We start from the raw sequence: 21,602 nt of genomic DNA on the forward strand, positions 1-21,602 counted from the left end.
GTGAATAAAATTAAAGAAAACCTGTCTTGTCAGTAGTTGAGCTGAGTTTGTCAGAGAAATAAATTGTTAAAAAGTGCACACATAAAACGACTATAATGAATAGACTATTCTCATATCAGTTCCACCTGAAATTGTATGTGCCGTGGTTTTGTTAGAGCAGGTGCTCCTACAATTGCAGTAACTATAGATAACCAAAGATAACAAAAATAACCGCAGCATGGCAGAGAGAGAGAAATAAGTGATTGTTTCATCCTGTAAAGGTACTTTTTATTAAATGTTAATGAATATATTATATTTTTTCATTCAAGGTAATATTCAAATAGGCTAAATGATTTTCAACATATGCTCTATAAATACGGTTGACACAAGATTTTTGTCCCCAGGCAATACAGTAAAGGTTATCCTAGGTAACTATAGTCTACACACACACACACACACACACACACACACACACACACACACACACACGCTTGGAGACAGACTGACAGTAGCTTGATGTGTTGAAGTGAGAGTCATGTTCAAGCACTGTGTGACATCTTGATGTTAAAAGGGCCTTGTAAAATGAAATGGATTGATGTGGTACGCTGCTGTATTTTAGTTAGTGTAGGACTTGTACTGTTATTGCACTCATCAGTGTGTTGAATAATACTGTATATATTACCACGTACATACTGTGCAACACCATGTCATTTAGCATTTCTATTCAGAGCACTCACACTCCTGGTGTTATAGTAGAAGGAGTCCCACCGCGCTTCAGCTATTGCAGGCAGGTCTGGTGCATCACAGAGGAGGGACGCAGCAATGAAGTAAAAGGAAGAAAACTGGAGCAGCTCGGACCATTCAATGCCTTTTATTTAGGTGCAGAGTAAAAGGACTAACGTTTTTGACGCCATATTATGCGTCGAAACGGACTCTGCGTCAACCCTAGGCTCGTCCGCTACGTGGGCTCGCCGCATGCAGCTTGACTGCTGCGCAGCCTTGCCCGCAGTTCGGCTGCTGCGTGGCCTCGCCTGCTCTATTGGCATGTGCAGCGCACAATTGCGCAATTTTGCATAACTGATGACATCACTGTCACTGATGATGTCACAATGCCATTGACATCACTGAAGTTGTCGCAATGCCTATGACATCAGTGCATATGAGTCATAAGATGATTTTGGTCAATAATGATGTCACTGACAACATCACTGATGTCATAACTGTGTAACTGCCCAGTTACGCTCTGGAACTCTTCCCTTAGCAATAGAGACTGGTAGGTTTAATGATACCCCTGAAGAAGTTCCCCACAGCAAATTGTATTTGTCAGGCATGGGAGCAAAGACATTTTGTTTAAAAAGTGATGGAATCATTTGTCTTGTTCTTTGAGTGTTATATTGACTTGCAATTTGTGCTATTTTTAATTGTACCACTATTGCGTGCAGCATTGTCTTATTGTTTTGTTGTGTTTTATGTGTGTCTTGTACGCCTGTGAGGGCTGGCTGGGCACTGTGGATTGCATGACACTTTTAAGAAAAATCAATCAATCCAAATATTAGAAGAGACATATTAGGCTAATGTTACATATTATGATATACAGCCAGATGTTCTGCTAGATTGAAAGCTGTCACAATCATTGTATTGTTGAAGATCAGTTTATATAGGCTACATGTAGCAATCATTGACAGGGTTTAATACACTGAAAAGAAATACACTATAGCTATGATATTGTAATCCAAGATCCATTGTAATACAAGAAGTTAGATTTATAGTGGATGGAAAGAAAAGATGGGAGGATAACATCCAAGAATGGACTCAATTAAAACTCGGTGAAACAGTGAGAGCTGCCGAGGACAGAGAGAGATGGAGAGAGCTTGTCGAAAGATCGTCTGTGGTGCCCCAACGACCCTCCGGGGTTATGGGATAGGTGAAGGTGAAGCTTTATAGACCAAATCACCGTGACGTCACCATGTAAACAAATTTACTTCCGGGTACCACTTGGGAAAGGCGGCAGGTTTAAATGTGCGTGTTGTCATATAAATGCTGTCAAACCCTCTCGTTGTTTTCGGCCGACTACTTTCAATTTAAATGGTTAAACGGTTGGTAAACATGCTTGTCCGACGTATCTAGCCTTTCTTCTGTGTTTGTTTTATGTAGTGTTAGCTAGCTAATAAAGTTTGTTTGTCTGTCAAACTCGCTGTTTTTTTACGTTACAGACAGAGTAACCTCGCGTCACCAGGCTCTTCTCGGCGAGAAAGAGCCTGGTACAGACAGAGCTACTGACGCCAGGTCAATTTAATTTAGCTTCAAGTCTACTCTAGTCTGGTCCAACAGGTAAATTAGCTAGTCTGGTCTCCACTAACGTTAGTGAAAGTGTTGTTATGAATGATATTAAACAACAACACAACACGGACGAACCATTTTTGTCTTCTTTGTCTGTTTTTGTCTTCAACATGTCAGTTTGTGCCGTCCACCGCCATTATAATGTGTGGACCTCAGGGGTACCCGGAAGTAAATGTAAATACATTTACTTCCGGGTACCCCTAGCTTATTTACCTGTTGGACCAGACCAGAGTAGACTTGACGCTAAATTAAATTAACGTGGCGTCGGTAGCTCTGTCTGTAACGTTAACGAGTCTGCTCTCGCCGAGAAGAGCCTGGTGACGCGAGGTTACGAGTCTGCAAAAAAACAGCGAGTTTGACAGACAAACAAACATTATTAGCTAGCTAACACTACATAAAACAAACAGAAGAAAGGCTAGATACGTCTCGGACAAGCATGTTTACCAACCGTTTAACCATTTAAATTGAAAGTAGTCGGCCGAAAACAACGAGAGGGTTTGACAGCATTTATTTGACAACACGCACATTTAAACCTGCCGCCTTCCCCAAGTGGTACCCGGAAGTAAATTTGTTTACATGGTGACGTCACGGTGATTTGGTCTATAGTATATTTTCCAGATTCATACTCCTGGCCATAGGTGGCAGTAATGCGCCACGAAGTTGTTTGCCAAGTGCCAACCGCCGCCATATTTTAAAAGGACAACAACGCAAAACAAGAAGCAACAGAGCGCTCTGCTGAGCATGGTCTGTTAACGTACAGAAGGAAATGCGGACTATCTTTTGTTTTCCCGTCTTTACTTCTTTGATTCGCCAACAAAAATTGACTGTAGTGCATTAGCCCATGTTTGTCCCGAGTCCGAGAGGTTACCAATGAATCTACAGGTTGAATATAACGTTAACGTTAGGAGAGCCAAAGCTTCCGCCATCAGCCACACAAACCCGACCTACCGACCCAGCCATGGAAACAAGGTCCTGGCTGAGCGGAACCAGACTGTGGTCCCGGTGGGCGCCTGGGTGGAGTACGGCCAAGACTTCCTGGACCATCCATCTGTGAGTGTTATTTAGCGTGTTCATATTTACACTTGACTTGGCTCAGTTACAGGCTCCGTTACCTTGTGCTGTTACCAGAAAGGGTGAGTCGCGTTGAGGCTAGGGTTTTATTAGCCGCAAAACGCGACTATTTCACTCGAGTACCTCTCCCATCATAGTCGCGCTCGCCCGACCCCTTTATCGAGGGAAAGTTGCACATTTAGCGATCTACAAGCTTCAAACATGCACCAATCACTAATATAAACTACGCACCTTGTTGCCACGGATGTTGTCGAGCAGGCCGCGCTGAGGCCGCGCTTTGTTAACTCGTATTTTAAGAAAGTTTGGGTTATTTGTGTGTCCGGAAACATTATTTTCCCTTCTCCAACGACTCTTCTTCTTTTTTGCTGCTCACCGGTTCAACTGCTCAACTGCGCCACCGCATCATGGGGTATTACATCATGTGTCAAGTATGGGGTTTGCCCTGTGTCGTTCTGTCAGTCACAGGTTTCGGTGGCGGTGGCGCAGTTGAGCAGTTGAACCGGTGAGCAGCAAAAAAGAAGAAGAGTCGTTGGAGAAGGGAAAATAATGTTTCCGGACACACAAATAACCCAAACTTTCTTAAAATACGAGTTAACAAAGCGCGGCCTCAGCGCGGCCTGCTCGACAACATCCGTGGCAACAAGGTGCGTAGTTTATATTAGTGATTGGTGCATGTTTGAAGCTTGTAGATCGCTAAATGTGCAACTTTCCCTCGATAAAGGGGTCGGGCGAGCGCGACTATGATGGGAGAGGTACTCGAGTGAAATAGTCGCGTTTTGCGGCTAGGGTTTTATTATCCCCAAAGTGACCCTACTGTAACTACTTCGTATAGTGGGTTTTCACCAGCTGCAACCCCACCGCACTTAAAACACTATATTAAAAAAATCACAACTAGTAAAATAATAATAACAAGGGAGGTTTAAAAACACTTGATTTTGAATCAATGGTTGGAGTATTTAACACATTGACTGCCAGCCGTTTTTTTTTGCTGTAGGTAGCTTCTGCCAAGCCGTTTTTTGAGGATTCTGGCTCATTTTACAAGAGCCGAGGATTCGTTTCAGCTTGGACTTTGTGAACATACAATATCTCAAAAGTACTAATAGAATGTGTACTTTCTCTGTCTAAAAGAGTTAGTTTGTAGAGTTAGTAGTTATGTAAGCATTAGCAGTTGAATACAGCATGGTTTTAGCGTCAGAAAAAATATTCAGAGATAAACGGCTTTTTGTGAAATTGGATAGAACAGTCACTTTAACCATTCATTTTTGGCTCTCTCTCTCTCCCTCCCCCTCTCGCTCTCTCTCTCTCTCTCCCTCCCTCTCGCTCTCCCTCCCTCTCTCTCTCTCTCTCTCTCTCTCTCTCTCTCCCTCTCGCTCTCCCTCCCTCTCTCTCTCTCTCCCTCCCTCTCGGGAGGGAGACGCACTAGGTTTAATCCTAGTGAGAGGGGGAGAGGGAGAGAGAGAGAGAGAGAGAGAGGGAGGGAGAGAGAGAGAGCGAGAGAGAGAGAGAGAGAGAGGGAGAGAGCGAGAGGGAGAGTTGCTTCAACTCCTCCCTCCGTGGGCGTTCTTCTTGGCTGCAGCGCCGTGTAACAAGCACTTTCCTACCTGTGCAAATTCACTTTCTCATACTCTCGACCTCTCAAATAAATTTCTGAATAGAAATTAAATTACTCTAAATTAGAGCGAAAAAGAAACAAAAAAGAATGGGTTGAAAATCCCATTCTAAAAGCCTTTTATGGCTGTTTCCAATTTGGTGCTATTTTGCAAGGCAAAATGGCCTGCTGCTTGTCACCAGCCTCACTGCCCCGCTGCCGCTGTGCCTGGCTGTGCCTGTCTGCGTGGCCGCTCCCCGAGGAAGCCCGGCTGGACTCGCCCGCCTCCCGGAGCCCTGGCCGAGAGCTCCGATGAAGCCCCTGCGACTCTGGTCATATTTACGCTGCGTGCCTCAAAGTGTGCTCCATCCGCAATCCACGATGCAAGTTTGCAATCCCGCACCGCCAGCAATCAACGCGAAAACGAAAGCGCCTCCGCCAATCCATTTTCATGAGAATGGAAATGGATCACACTGCTTTTTGCTTGCCTTCCTACTTCCTTGTCGCCACTTAGTGGGTCGGTGGAATGGGTTGTACACGTTGTACACGTCCAATACTTATATAAGATATGTAAAAGGGTTAGATGCACAACCCCCCGTTAAAAAAAAAAAATCGATGCCAAGGACGTGTTTACACGTTGTTGGCAGTCAACAGCTGGATTCTGAAAACGTGTTTACACGTTGTTGGCAGTGAATGTGTTAAAATACATCTATACTATAATGACGATAGCGTCTGTCTGTCTCTCTCTCTCTGTGTTTTATGGCAGTTGGCATCCTTAAATGATACTGCTGCGCGAAACAACCGTTTAAAAGCAGTCTTTCCACAGCCTGTGCTGAATTTACAGGAGGGTGTGTTTGATCTCATTATCATGGTGCACCGCTGAATGGCCCATGATAAAGTCAATGAAACACAATTAAAAGTCAATAAATGCCATTATGTTCAGTAGACTGCGGTTTCACTCTCAAACGATTGTATCAGCACATGAATAGAATCGACAATCTTGTTTTTATTGAATGTAAATAGGCCTAGATCTGTTTCAACACAGCACATTACTTGAAATGACTAACAGTTAGAAATCAAAGTTTACCACATGGGTCAAGGGGCGGCTGTAGCTCAGGAGGTAGAGCGGGTCGTCCATTAATCGCTTTGGATAAAAGAGGCCGGTGGTTCGATTCCCGGCTCCTCCAGTCTGCATGCCGAAGTGTCCTTGGGCAAGATACTGAACCCCAAATTGCTCCCGTTGGTGTGCCAGCACCCTGCGTGGTAACCTGCCACCATCGGTGTGTATGGGTGACTGTACCTACTGACTGTAAAGCGCTGGATAAAAGCGCTATATAAATGCAGGCCATTTACCATTAATTTACCTCGCCCCCACCTTAATTACGTCATATTGGCCCCACGGCCAATATGGAAGCGCGCATGGCATATGTCCCGCCCTTCAGTCAGTGATCAAATCATCAAATCCAGCGCACCTGGGAAGCAAAACATGTGATGAAATACTCAAACTCCCAAGGTTCCTGTCGGCACTAGGAAGCTTCTCCTCTCATAAATACGACACAGGCTGTGGAAAGACTGCTTTTAAACTTGTTTCATGCAGCAGTATCATTTTAATCGCCCCGGCTAAATTACTGGCTTCCGTAGGAGGACTATCATATCTTCGAATCTGCAATCGGATGTCGGAGACGGGTAGGGGAGCGTTTTGAACAGCCGTTCCCCCCTATTGCCTTATGGAACCGAGTGTGACCCGAATACTGCACGAGTGTACTATAGTATACGAAGTACAGTAGTAGTAGGGTCACTTACTTTGGGGCTAGGGTTTTATTTCCTTTATTTAAGCAGGAAGTCTCATTGCATCAAGATCTCTTTTCCAAGAGAAACCTGCTAACAACCGAACCAAAGAGGCAGAAGGCAGAAGCACCAACAACAGAGCCACTCTCCACCTGTCTTCAGTTTGCACTTTGCAAAAACTTTTTATGCCTTTGAGAGTGAATTCCTTTTAATAAAACTTCGAACAATCAGCTTATTCAATGAAAAAAGGACTCCTTTACTGACGTGACTTCTGACTTTAGCCACAAGAGGGCAGTTTTGGGCAATATTTTATCTGGGGCGTGTTCAATCTCCAAACGGTGTGCACCGTTTCCCTTCAGTTTCCGGGTTGAATGTCATAATCAGAAAAACGGGGGGGGGGGGGGGGTACTGCTATAAGACATAAGAAGAATAGGAATAGACAATAAAATAAGTATGGGTGGTATATACAATAAAGTGTCAAACACAGTACATTGACTCTCTCATTTGGTGGGTGTGTCAGAGGTGTTACCCAGTCAGCAGTGATGTGTAATGTATAATAAGCCCTGCCATTTAAAGAGGCAAAAAGAAAGCCTTGGTCCCATGATGCTACCATCTCCTCTCATGGCTCCAAATCAGCCAGCTGTCAGATAGAATGGGCCACACACGCCCTGAGCTATCCTCCACGTAACCACGTTCAAGAACTAACGAACCAGTGTTCAGTGGTTCAACAGATAGGAACGTTTGCATAACACAACAGGGTGTTCAACCAACGCACCACCGTTTCTGTTTGAATCAACATTTTGTCACGTTTTGTGTTGTCGGGGCTGAACTCAGCCCTGGAAACTCCCACTGCCAGTAAAGAAGATCACTTGGATTTGCTGCTCAATAATGTCTATGCACAGTGACGTCAAGGTCCCTGATGTCTGCGCTTTATGCATTTCAGCTGTCCGTTGAAATGGCGAGCTTATGTTGTTAGGTCTCTTGCTGCTAACAATGAGTCCAAACACGGTTTGTCAAAAATATTTACATATCTGTGGATGTAACCCTGCTTACCCTTACCCAAAAATCAAAAATACACAGCAGTGTTATCGGCAATTCAACTCAGTGAAATCTCAGTTAAGATATGCTGCCCCCGTGCAGTGGAAGTGGATTTGATTTTTTAATCCTTAAACATTTTTGCTACATTTCAATTCGACGGTTTTGGAGGTTGAGCATATCTATGCACAGAGTAAATGTTGCCATAAAGGTGATGAAAAGATTCTATTATTTAAATACACAGGACAAGATGTTACTATCCCTTGTGCCAAAATCCGAGGAAAAACACATTTAGAAGCCCAATCCAGAATAAAACAAGCTAACAAACTAATAAACAAGACACAAATCACCAGTTGCCTACCCTAGCCAACAGCAGTATGAAGCATGTCATTGGGGTTTTCAAGTAAACCGTATTACCATGTCTTTACCCAAGATCTAGCATCACTAACTGTATTACCATGTCTTTACCCAGGATCTAGTATCACTAACTGTATTACCATGTCTTTACCCAGGATCTAGCATCACTAACCGTATTACCATGTCTTTACCCAGGATCTAGCATCACTAACTGTATTACCATGTCTTTACCCAGGATCTAGCATCACTAACTGTATTACCATGTCTTTGCCCAGGATCTAGCATCACTAACCGTATTACCATGTCTTTACCCAGGATCTAGCATCACTAACTGTATTACCATGTCTTTACCCAGGATCTAGCATCACTAACTGTATTACCATGTCTTTACCCAGGATCTAGCATCACTAACCGTATTACCATATCTTTACCCAGGATCTAGCATCACTATTACCATGTCTTTACCCAGGATCTAGCATCACTAACCGTATTACCATGTCTTTACCCAGGATCTAGCATCACTAACCGTATTACCATGTCTTTACCCAGGATCTAGCATCACTAAGTGTATTACCATGTCTTTACCCAGGATCTAGCATCACTAACTGTATTACCATGTCTTTACCCAGGATCTAGCATCACTAACCGTATTACCATGTCTTTACCCAGGATCTAGCATCACTAACCGTATTACCATATCTTTACCCAGGATCTAGCATCACTATTACCATGTCTTTACCCAGGATCTAGCATCACTAACCGTATTACCATGTCTTTACCCAGGATCTAGCATCACTAACCGTATTACCATGTCTTTACCCAGGATCTAGCATCACTAAGTGTATTACCATGTCTTTACCCAGGATCTAGCCCAGAGTCCTGCGCGGGTCTGATTTTCAAGACCCGGTTCCGCCCGGCCCCGCGACGTGCAGTACCGACCCCGCTCCGCGAACCCGCACATATGATCAATCAGTACCGCAACCCACCCCGCCCCGCAGACATGAGACCCGCCCCCCGACCCGGAACCGCATATATATAATAACCGTTAATCTGCAGTGCAAACATTTTGTAGTGAACCAAACGAAACTGCCACCGTTTCACACGAGAGGCGAACAGCAGTCTTTCTGGCCGAGACTCGTCAGCTGATGTACGTTAATTAGCTTTTAGCAGCTGCTAGCTCACTAACCAGCTGGATAGCTCTGCTATCAGACACACAGACAGTTACAGCAAGCAAAGTGACTTACCAGCTATTTCCAATATGTCCGGTATAATCCATACTGCCTTTATGATTGCTGTTGGAGGAACGTAAATCCACGTTGGGATGAGACCTCTCCACTTTCACGCTATCCATCCATGACATGTTCTTGCCTGTTGCTATGAAAACAGTGTGTATGTTTGACTGGAAGCTAACGTTAGCCTACTATATTATCTGTCCGACTCGTATTGTCTCCAATCAATCACCTTGACCGCAGCTGAGTTTTGAATGTTTTGTGCAGTCCATGCGCATACTTGAAACGATGCCGGTTATGTAAACAAACTGCGAAAACGTGCGTCAGAAACTTTTCTCCTGTTCGAGTCAGACCAGCTGCCAGACACCCCCCCTGCCAGACACCCCCCCCCCCTGCCAGACACACCTCCTGCCTCCATCTGAGTGCAACAGAAAAGCATACATGGCTCATACGTTGTCGTTGTTCCACCCGCCGCCCGTCCGCATTTATTAATTTTTACCCGCCGCCCGACCCACCAATTTACAGAAGTGTATTTTTTACCCGCCCCCCGCGTTTTTTTGCGGGTACCCGGCGGGGCCCCGCGGAACCCCGACCCGGTGCAGGACTCTGATCTAGCCTCACTATTACCATGTCTTTACCCAGGATCTAGCATCACTAACTGTATTACCATGTCTTTACCCAGGATCTAGCATCACTAACTGTATTACCATGTCTTTACCCAGGATCTAGCATCACTAACCGTATTACCATGTCTTTACCCAGGATCTAGCATCACTAACTGTATTACCATGTCTTTACCCAGGATCTAGCATCACTAACTGTATTACCATGTCTTTACCCAGGATCTAGCATCACTAACTGTATTACCATGTCTTTGCCCAGGATCTAGCATCATCAACCGTATTACCATGTCTTTACCCAGGATCTAGCATCACTAACTGTATTACCATGTCTTTACCCAGGATCTAGCATCACTAACTGTATTACCATGTCTTTACCCAGGATCTAGCATCACTAACCGTATTACCATGTCTTTACCCAGGATCTAGCATCACTAACTGTATTACCATGTCTTTGCCCAGGATCTAGCATCACTAACTGTATTACCATGTCTTTACCCAGGATCTAGCATCACTAACTGTATTACCATGTCTTTACCCAGGATCTAGCATCACTAACTGTATTACCATGTCTTTGCCCAGGATCTAGCATCACTAACTGTATTACCATGTCTTTACCCAGGATCTAGCATCATCAACCGTATTACCATGTCTTTACCCAGGATCTAGCATCACTAACTGTATTACCATGTCTTTACCCAGGATCTAGCATCACTAACTGTATTACCATGTCTTTACCCAGGATCTAGCATCACTAACTGTATTACCATGTCTTTACCCAGGATCTAGCATCATCAACCGTATTACCATGTCTTTACCCAGGATCTAGCATCACTAACTGTATTACCATGTCTTTACCCAGGATCTAGCATCACTAACTGTATTACCATGTCTTTGCCCAGGATCTAGCATCATCAACCGTATTACCATGTCTTTACCCAGGATCTAGCATCATCAACCGTATTACCATGTCTTTACCCAGGATCTAGCATCACTAACTGTATTACCATGTCTTTACCCAGGATCTAGCATCACTAACTGTATTACCATGTCTTTACCCAGGATCTAGCATCACTAACTGTATTACCATGTCTTTACCCAGGATCTAGCATCACTAACTGTATTACCATGTCTTTGCCCAGGATCTAGCATCACTAACTGTATTACCATGTCTTTACCCAGGATCTAGCATCACTAACTGTATTACCATGTCTTTACCTAGGATCTAGCATCACTAACTGTATTACCATGTCTTTGCCCAGGATCTAGCATCACTAACTGTATTACCATGTCTTTACCCAGGATCTAGCATCACTAACTGTATTACCATGTCTTTACCCAGGATCTAGCATCACTAACTGTATTACCATGTCTTTACCCAGGATCTAGCATCACTAACTGTATTACCATGTCTTTACCCAGGATCTAGCATCACTAACTGTATTACCATGTCTTTACCCAGGATCTAGCATCACTAACTGTATTACCATGTCTTTACCCAGGATCTAGCATCACTAACCGTATTACCATGTCTTTACCCAGGATCTAGCATCACTAACTGTATTACCATGTCTTTACCCAGGATCTAGCATCACTAACTGTATTACCATGTCTTTACCCAGGATCTAGCATCACTAACTGTATTACCATGTCTTTGCCCAGGATCTAGCATCATCAACCGTATTACCATGTCTTTACCCAGGATCTAGCATCACTAACTGTATTACCATGTCTTTACCCAGGATCTAGCATCACTAACTGTATTACCATGTCTTTACCCAGGATCTAGCATCACTAACCGTATTACCATGTCTTTACCCAGGATCTAGCATCACTAACTGTATTACCATGTCTTTGCCCAGGATCTAGCATCACTAACTGTATTACCATGTCTTTACCCAGGATCTAGCATCACTAACTGTATTACCATATCTTTACCCAGGATCTAGCATCACTAACTGTATTACCATGTCTTTACCCAGGATCTAGCATCACTAACCGTATTACCATGTCTTTACCCAGGATCTAGCATCACTAACTGTATTACCATGTCTTTGCCCAGGATCTAGCATCACTAACTGTATTACCATGTCTTTACCCAGGATCTAGCATCACTAACTGTATTACCATGTCTTTGCCCAGGATCTAGCATCACTAACTGTATTACCATGTCTTTACCCAGGATCTAGCATCATCAACCGTATTACCATGTCTTTACCCAGGATCTAGCATCACTAACTGTATTACCATGTCTTTACCCAGGATCTAGCATCATCAACCGTATTACCATGTCTTTACCCAGGATCTAGCATCACTAACTGTATTACCATGTCTTTACCCAGGATCTAGCATCACTAACTGTATTACCATGTCTTTGCCCAGGATCTAGCATCATCAACCGTATTACCATGTCTTTACCCAGGATCTAGCATCATCAACCGTATTACCATGTCTTTACCCAGGATCTAGCATCACTAACTGTATTACCATGTCTTTACCCAGGATCTAGCATCACTAACTGTATTACCATGTCTTTACCCAGGATCTAGCATCATCAACCGTATTACCATGTCTTTACCCAGGATCTAGCATCACTAACTGTATTACCATGTCTTTACCCAGGATCTAGCATCACTAACTGTATTACCATGTCTTTACCCAGGATCTAGCATCACTAACTGTATTACCATGTCTTTGCCCAGGATCTAGTATCACTAACTGTATTACCATGTCTTTACCCAGGATCTAGCATCACTAACTGTATTACCATGTCTTTACCCAGGATCTAGCATCATCAACCGTATTACCATGTCTTTACCCAGGATCTAGCATCATCAACCGTATTACCATGTCTTTACCCAGGATCTAGCATCACTAACTGTATTACCATGTCTTTACCCAAGATCTAGCATCACTAACTGTATTATCATGTCTTTACCCAGGATCTAGCATCATCAACCGTATTACCATGTCTTTACCCAGGATCTAGCATCATCAACCGTATTACCATGTCTTTACCCAGGATCTAGCATCACTAACTGTATTACCATGTCTTTACCCAGGATCTAGCATCACTAACTGTATTACCATGTCTTTGCCCAGGATCTAGCATCATCAACCGTATTACCATGTCTTTACCCAGGATCTAGCATCATCAACCGTATTACCATGTCTTTACCCAGGATCTAGCATCACTAACTGTATTACCATGTCTTTACCCAGGATCTAGCATCACTAACTGTATTACCATGTCTTTACCCAGGATCTAGCATCATCAACCGTATTACCATGTCTTTACCCAGGATCTAGCATCACTAACTGTATTACCATGTCTTTACCCAGGATCTAGCATCACTAACTGTATTACCATGTCTTTACCCAGGATCTAGCATCACTAACTGTATTACCATGTCTTTGCCCAGGATCTAGTATCACTAACTGTATTACCATGTATTTACCCAGGATCTAGCATCACTAACTGTATTACCATGTCTTTACCCAGGATCTAGCATCACTAACTGTATTACCATGTCTTTACCCAGGATCTAGCATCACTAACTGTATTACCATGTCTTTACCCAGGATCTAGCATCACTAACTGTATTACCATGTCTTTGCCCAGGATCTAGTATCACTAACTGTATTACCATGTCTTTACCCAGGATCTAGCATCACTAACTGTATTACCATGTCTTTGCCCAGGATCTAGCATCACTAACTGTATTACCATGTCTTTGCCCAGGATCTAGCATCACTAACTGTATTACCATGTCTTTACCCAGGATCTAGCATCATCAACTGTATTACCATGTCTTTACCCAGGATCTAGCATCACTAACCGTATTACCATGTCTTTACCTAGGATCTAGCATCACTAACTGTATTACCATGTCTTTACCCAAGATCTAGCATCACTAACTGTATTATCATGTCTTTACCCAGGATCTAGCATCATCAACCGTATTACCATGTCTTTACCCAGGATCTAGCATCACTAACTGTATTACCATGTCTTTACCCAAGATCTAGCATCACTAACTGTATTACCATGTCTTTACCCAGGATCTAGCATCACTAATTGTATTACCATGTCTTTACCCAGGATCTAGCATCACTAACTGAGGAGCTACAGGCAGAAACAAGAAGGGAGAATGAAGAGAGTCTTCGACGCTTTCAAGATGAAGTGCGCCACCGTGTGGCTCACCAAGTTCAAGTTGGCAAGAAGAGACAACAGCATCAAAAACCATACAAAATGGTAAAAGAAATGAAATAATAATAAATACAACTATGTTAGTAGTAGTCTATTTTCCACTTTTTTTTTAGATTAAGTTATTTCTTTTTGTAAATAAGATTAGGCTATTTCATTGTCCTGTGAGGATACTTGGTGAAATTGAATTAATGAAACACATAGCAAGCAAAACACTTGAATTGCATGTTTTCTTATTTGTATTGTTTATTTTATTGTATTTTATGGACATGAAATGAAAGTTACACAACCACTGCTGTCCCTCCTGAACTGATATCCCTATTGTAATTCTGTTATCTATCTGTGTGCTCAGGTGGAGCTTGAAAAGAGAGTTATTCAACAGTTTAGAGACACAACCCAGCATTTGCCTGCTGGTAAGAAGCTGATCCCTTCCTCTCGTCTGAGTGGGTCGGTCGTACCCAGATTGCATGTTCATCTGCAAGGATTGGAGGGAGGTGCTGGAGGACACAGGACGATGGAGCAGACATCTCAGCAGGTGAGAGGACAAGCCTAACCTTGCAAGGCAGCTGAATTCGCGAGATCACGATCGCGCAAAAAATCCATCTTGCCATGCTGCCACACGTGTTTGTCGGACCAATCAGAAGTCAGAGGAAGGAGGAGGCGGTCCTAAGTGGTTGAAGTTACCCCGTGATAGATGGTGATAGACACATCGTTTATCCAATCACCTGCCAAGTATTTTTTGAAAGTGCCTGCCCTTTGCCAAACTGTTTTCCAAGGACATGTTCCCAGATGCTTCTGTGTAACGAACCATCTGGCTGTGTTAGGTTAGGACCAGCCTGCAACTGTTTGCCGCTAAAGGCCAGAGTGGAGTGTCATGTCAAGCAGACACAAAAATGTGTGGAAAACCCAAAACACTGCACTGACTTTGGATTGAGCAGTGTGAACTAGTGCTGCACAATTAATCTAATCGCAATCGCGATGTCAGCATGTGCGATTACATAACCGCAAAAGGGTGCGGCGTACATTTTTTTTTTACGTCTTTTTGTGTGTGCGTGTGTGTTTGTGTGTGCCTCTAACTAACGTTACACGCGACGCAGCAAACACATTTCTATGCCATCACACTGGGCATCAACACTAGCGGGAGACTTCTCACATGCACTCCCGCAAATAAGTAATGTTATGCGCAGCAAGGTTCACAAACATAACATCTTACCGAGAGGGAGAGAGAGAACATCCATGATCGCTAACAGCTAGCTATGCTAATAACATGCATGCATGTAAACAGCCGTGTGATTAGTGAGAAAGTCAGTAAAATAAGGAGAGCGCTGCAGGTGATTATGCAAAACTAGTGCACGTTTAAGTGCACAGTGGGTAAATGACCTGCTGTGATGAAGAATATAGCGAGATTAACAAGGTTGATAGCAGAGAAAACACTGTTGCAGCTGCCAGCAGCAGCACCTCCAGGCTTCTAGCTAGCCTGTCACATGATGCCTTCATGGTCCCTCGATAAAGTCTGCAGATGCACATTACGTCGCCTCTCTCTCAAAAAAAAGAAGAGTCACACCACGTGAGTGTGGCGTTTAAGGCCATCTGTCGCTACAAAATAAATAAATGGGGTGTATCATTGTATTACTGGACAGACATGCAACTTTGCAGTCTGAGCCATGTCTAATATCCATATTTAGGCCTGGATTTGGAAACTAGACTATAATAATCATTATTTATGGTTGGGTTTTTATGTAAAACAGAAAATATTTTGAAATTAGCCGTAACTGCATTTTCCACCTGCTCTGAGCCCTGGATTATAACTAATCCAGTCCTTATTACAAGTTTAAAAAGCTGCAATTTATTTGATGGCAACAATTTTTTGGCAGACATAACATCAAACAGGGACACTACAGTGGCCCACAGAGCTGCATATAACATGTAATGCATTATCTACAAGCATGATGTATAGGGAGTAACAGGTTAATTCATATTGTCACCAAAACACACACTGGATCATAAATTAAACTTACTGGTGTGATTTTGTGATTAATGGTTATGGTTCACTCATATGCTCAGATGCCTAATGGCTATTAGAGTTCACAGTATGTAGCCAAGCTGTGTGTAATAGCCCTGGCTCACTGTATAGAGGCCTAAAAGTCCCTCTTTGATCTTACCATTATATATTACAAATCTGTGCACATGGTTTACTAATCCATGGGCACGGTTAGGAGTAAATTGTAATAAAACCATGCCCACTGAGCTACCATATTGTTTTTGTACCAGGCGACCCCTGGGGCAGGGTTTTCCATAAGCGCCGGCTGCCGGCTAATTAGCCGTCCATTAAACAATTTTGAGTACTTTTTGAGCATCAATTTCTGACCGTCACCCTTTTTCACGGTCACTTTAAATCTCTGGAGCCTGGAGGAGGCGAGCTGCATTGACAGTGATTGACAGCAGCAGAGCCCCCTCCTTTCTGTTTGTGTAACGTCACTCACGCACTTTTGTGCGACGACTCGCTGCTAACGTTAATGTTGACTGGATAGCCCTCATTTTTATGGACACAATGATGTAGGTAGGCTACAGTACGCCAAGGTTTAAAGTACATTTGATTGATATAACCGTGCACGTTTGTGATTATTAGCACTAATAAGTAACGTTACGTTAAATGGACTTGATTAACGTTACGTTCTCATCACCTGTCATGCTAGCCGTGACACTAAAATGGTCCACACAGATAACGCTAGAAGTTAGACAGTGCTGTGTGTGGACATGTTGCTGCAGTGCTTGCATGCGCAAAATACCGTGAAATGCATTGTTATCAACTGTTATTGCTAACAATGGCTAGCCTGGCTATAGAGCTAACCCTGGTTGTTTCCTGACTGTTTAAATGGAACGACAACACGATTGTGACATCATTCAACCGTCACATAATCATATGAAAATGTAAAGGAAAATAAAGCCTCGTCCGCAAAGCCAGCAGCCTCGTCACAGAAATTGCTTTCACACACAGCCAAGCAGCACCGCCACATTCCTGTCCTGGGGTGTGCTTTCAGGTGACAGCCACCCCTCCCGGATTGAATGGCGAGCGGAGGCATTTCCACCCAGCTCCTCCTTGCCCAAATTAATATTTTCATAGAAAAGGAAGAATCTGGAGCACACAGGTCACTGGTGAGAAGGTTTCTTTTAATAGGCTAAGTGCACCAATGTTTCGACGCAATGCGTCTTCATCAGGGTCAAACGGGAATGACAGAATGACAGCAGTTTAAATATACCTCCCCAATACACAAGGCAGTTTGCAATTGGTTAGACGGGATGGGGGTGGTCAATTAATAAGCCAATCCTGTGACAGCGCTTAGGAAGGGGGGTGGGGTGGGAGGGAGGGGGAGAAGGAGGGGATAAGGGATCAATGCATAAAATATAATTACATATTTGAACATAGGAACACAATACAAATATCAGTACATTTAGATTTACATTTAGAGGAAACGGGAGAGGCTGAGCTCATCATTAAAGGAACACTCCGCCCATTTTCAACCAGCTTTGTATCATTAGAACATCAGTAGTATATCAGAAAACTGTAAACTGTTTTGAAGTCTGTCATTTCATTTGACAGTTATTGAGTGTTAAAGTGTGGACCAGTGACATCACTGGTCCACACTAACTCAAATGAATAACTCATTAACTCAAATCAACTCTCAATAACTGTCAAACTATTCATCATTCATCTAGTTTGACAGTTATTGAGAGTTGATTTTAGTTAATGAGTTATTAATTTGAGTTAGTGTGGACCAGTGATGTCACTGGTCCACACTTTAACACTCAATAACTGTCAAATTAAATGACAGACTTCAAAACCGTTTACAGTTTTCTGATATACTACTGATGTTCTAATGATACAAAGCTGGTTGAAAATGGGCGGAGTGTTCCTTTAAGTCCATTAGGCTCCACCGTATTCAGTGTATGAATCCAGAAGGCTTCACGCCTCAACAGTTTTGTGACAATATCGCCACCTCTCTGTGGGGAAGAGACTTTCTCTATCCCCCAGAACTTAAGGGAGGCGACTGAGCCATGGTGGGCTTGTTTATAATGTCTTAGTATTGCATAGTCCAGATTTTGGGTGCGTATGGCCGTTTTATGTTCAGCAATGCGGAGCTTTAATGCACGTTTGGTTTGTCCTATATAGACACTCCCACATCTGTAGAAACCTGAGGGAGGGGGTGGTAGCCAGGTGAGAGTAGAGGGGGGTGGAGTCATGGTGCTGTGCACTAACCTGTCTCTCAGTGATCGGGCTCGCCTGAAGGCGATTCGGGGGGGATCAGTACAGAGAGGCCCAATCCCAAACCACTCCCTACTCACTACCACTTCACTACCGAGTGCCACTCCAAATGGAGTTCCACTCGCAGCTGTAGAGGGCACTGCTGATTAAGGGGAGAGGCATAAAAGAGAAGCCGAACAAGTGAGACGCCCTCGCTACCTTACCGGAAACAGGAAGGAGCCGTCACCATGGAGACGGACAGACGCGTTGCCTGTGTCATGCTGTTCCACAATAGACGTGATTTCAACGGGGCGTCTATGATTTAGCTCTCATATAGCCGGCTAATGTATAGACCTATTTTAGACCAAGCAGTAAATACATTATTAAAATGAATAATTAGCAGTAAATACAAAAATATACACTAGAGAAGTCCTCCACGTTAGCATAAAAGGTAATTTATCTGAGCACAAGATTTTAACGTTATGTCTATGCTTAGCTCTCATTTAGCCCAGGATAATGTTGTCTATGCATAGACATGTTTTAGACTACACACAAAATGTATATATTTTTTAATTAATAACCATCCACAAATATGAAAAAGACACACATGGGCTACAAAATAAAGCTTCTAAATCCTTTTCGCTGAGCGTTATTGCGGTGTTTATTTTTTCGATTTTTCAGAAATTCGCTTCCGACGCGTCGGAACACATCTGTGGATTGACAGGTGGGTCAAAACTCGCATCGCAATTTCGTGCCGTATATTCGCATCGCTCTTGACTGTGTTTATTAGGTCTATGCTTAGCTCTCATTTAGCCACTTTGTCTTGAATACAGTAGCCTATACCCTCTCAATTGTGGACTAATAACTCGACATATTCCATGATTTAGTTCGAGATGTAAAGTCACTGTGAGGGAAATAAAGGTACGTGTTTGATCTAAAATACTTGGAAGAAGTAGACGGAACTAACTTACACTTGAATGATGTTTCCTCCGGACGTAGTTTCTGCAGCAACCGTCGGCGAGCCTGCACCAGTGCAGACTCGCTGTTTAAGGGTTTGACAAGCCGCCTGCACTCAGTAGGAATTGGTTTGGGACGGCCCTTAATATGGCGGACCTCCGCGTGAACGCGCAAACGGAGGGGTAGTGGATAGGGTTAGGGGATAGGGGCTGGTTTGGGATTGGGCCAGAGACTCAGTGGCAAAGCAGAGGCGTGGCTGTGCGGGTGTAATAGCGACAGTTTTGTTGAGGAGGCGGGTTCTCGGGGTTCGCACAGCTCTTTCATAGGCTGCCGCGATGTCAGTCTCGGCATACCCTCTGTCTGAGAAGCGCTGCTTCATCTCCCCAGCCTTAAGAATGAATTCATCCTCTGTGCTGCAAATTCGTTTCAATCGGAGGAATTGACCCACCAGGATGTTTTTGATTAATTGTTTCGGGTGATGGCTATGGCTATCTGCTCTCAACAGAGTGGTTTGCGGTAGATGGTACTGGATAGGCCTCCATGTCCGTTATTATAGATGGTGAGATCAAGGAAATTGATTTTCTCACTGGAATGTTCCATAGTAAAACGGAGGTATTGTGTGGTGGAGTTGATGTAATCACTGAAGTCGTTGAGTTCTGAGGTGGTACCGGTCCAGACAAAAAAGACATCATCGATGTATCTTTTCCAAAGAAGAATATGGGGAAGGAACTGATTATTGGCTGGATTATTAATGTGTTTCTCTTCCCAAAAGCCCATGGTTAGGCAGGCATATGAGGGCGCAAAGGCACTGCCCATACTGACACCTCTTTTCTGTAGAAAATAGGAACCTGCATATTGGAAGTAGTTATGTGACAGGACTATTTCTGTGAGGGTTAACAGTAGTTCATTTGGTGGTAGTGTTTCTGTAGGGCGTTTGTCCAGATAGTAAGACATGGCTTCTAGGCCAGCATCATGAGGGATGCAGGTGTATAGGCTTTGTACATCAGGTTACCAGTAGGAATTCTTTGTCTGTATTGAATGCATTTAATAGATTCAATACATCAGTGGTATCCCCTAAAAAAGAAGGGAGGTTTATGACAAATTTCTTTAAGAAGAAGTCCAGGTATTGTGACAGAGGTTCAGTGAGGCAGCCTATACTAGCCACTATGGGTCTGAGTGGCGGGTTATAGAGTGTTTTATGGATCTTGGGGAGGCCGTGGAACACGGGACAGATTGGACATTGAATAGATAAGAATTATTTTTCCTTCCCTGTAATCCAGCCTCTGGAGAATGATGTCTCTATAACCTGACCGATGATGGCTTTATGTGTACTGGCTGGGTTATGGGGTAAAGGAGTCTCCCCGGCATGCTAGTCTTTGGTGATCTTTGGATTTAGCAGTGTGAACAGGCTTGCTGGGTGGCATGCTAGTCTTTGTGGATCTTTGGATTTAGCAGTGTGAACAGGCTTGCTGGGTGGCATGCTAGTCTTTGTGGATCTTTGGATTTAGCAGTGTGAACAGGCTTGCTGGGTGGCATGCTAGTCTTTGGGGATCTTTGGATTTAGCAGTGTGTGAACAGGCTTGCTTGGTGGCATGCTAGTCTTTGGTGATCTTTGGATTTAGCAGTGTGAACAGGCTTGCTGGGTGGCATGCTAGTCTTTGGTGATCTTTGGATTTAGCAGTGTGAACAGGCTTGCTGGGTGGCATGCTAGTCTTTGGTGATCTTTGGATTTAGCAGTGTGAACAGGCTTGCTTGGTGGCATGCTAGTCTTTGGTGATCTTTGGATTTAGCAGTATGAACAGGCTTGCTGGGTGGCATGCTAGTCTTTGGTGATTTTTGGATTGAGCAGTGTGAACAGGCTTGCTTGGTGGCATGCTAGTCTTTGGTGATCTTTGGATTTAGCAGTGTGAACAGGCTTGCTTGGTGGCATGCTAGTCTTTGGGGATCTTTGGATTTAGCAGTGTGAACAGGCTTGCTGGGTGGCATGCTAGTCTTTGGTGATCTTTGGATTTAGCAGTGTGAATAGGCTTGCTGGGTGGCATGCTAGTCTTTGGGGATCTTTGGATTTAGCAGTGTGTGAACAGGCTTGCTTGGTGGCATGCTAGTCTTTGGGGATCTTTGGATTTAGCAGTGTGTGAACAGGCTTGCTGGGTGGCATGCTAGTCTTTGGGGATCTTTGGATTTAGCA

At 43.6% G+C, this 21,602-nt stretch overlaps 1 protein-coding gene across 1 annotated transcript in view; it reads left to right on the forward strand.

The window, feature by feature from the left end:
* The first annotated feature begins 3,131 nt into the window (after positions 1 to 3,131).
* ccdc15 (coiled-coil domain containing 15) overlaps positions 3,132 to 21,602 on the forward strand; it is a 29,787-nt gene continuing 11,316 nt past the window's right edge. Inside the window, exons 1-3 of the mRNA XM_083649285.1 lie at positions 3,132 to 3,369; positions 14,110 to 14,262; positions 14,567 to 14,749. Coding sequence (XP_083505411.1) covers positions 3,190 to 3,369; positions 14,110 to 14,262; positions 14,567 to 14,749 — 516 coding nt within the window. The 5' untranslated portion in view covers positions 3,132 to 3,189. The remainder of the gene's footprint in view (positions 3,370 to 14,109; positions 14,263 to 14,566; positions 14,750 to 21,602) is intronic.

This window comes from Poromitra crassiceps, assembly GCF_964638095.1.
Source record: "Poromitra crassiceps genome assembly, chromosome: 1".
Classification (NCBI taxonomy): domain Eukaryota; kingdom Metazoa; phylum Chordata; class Actinopteri; order Beryciformes; family Melamphaidae; genus Poromitra; species Poromitra crassiceps.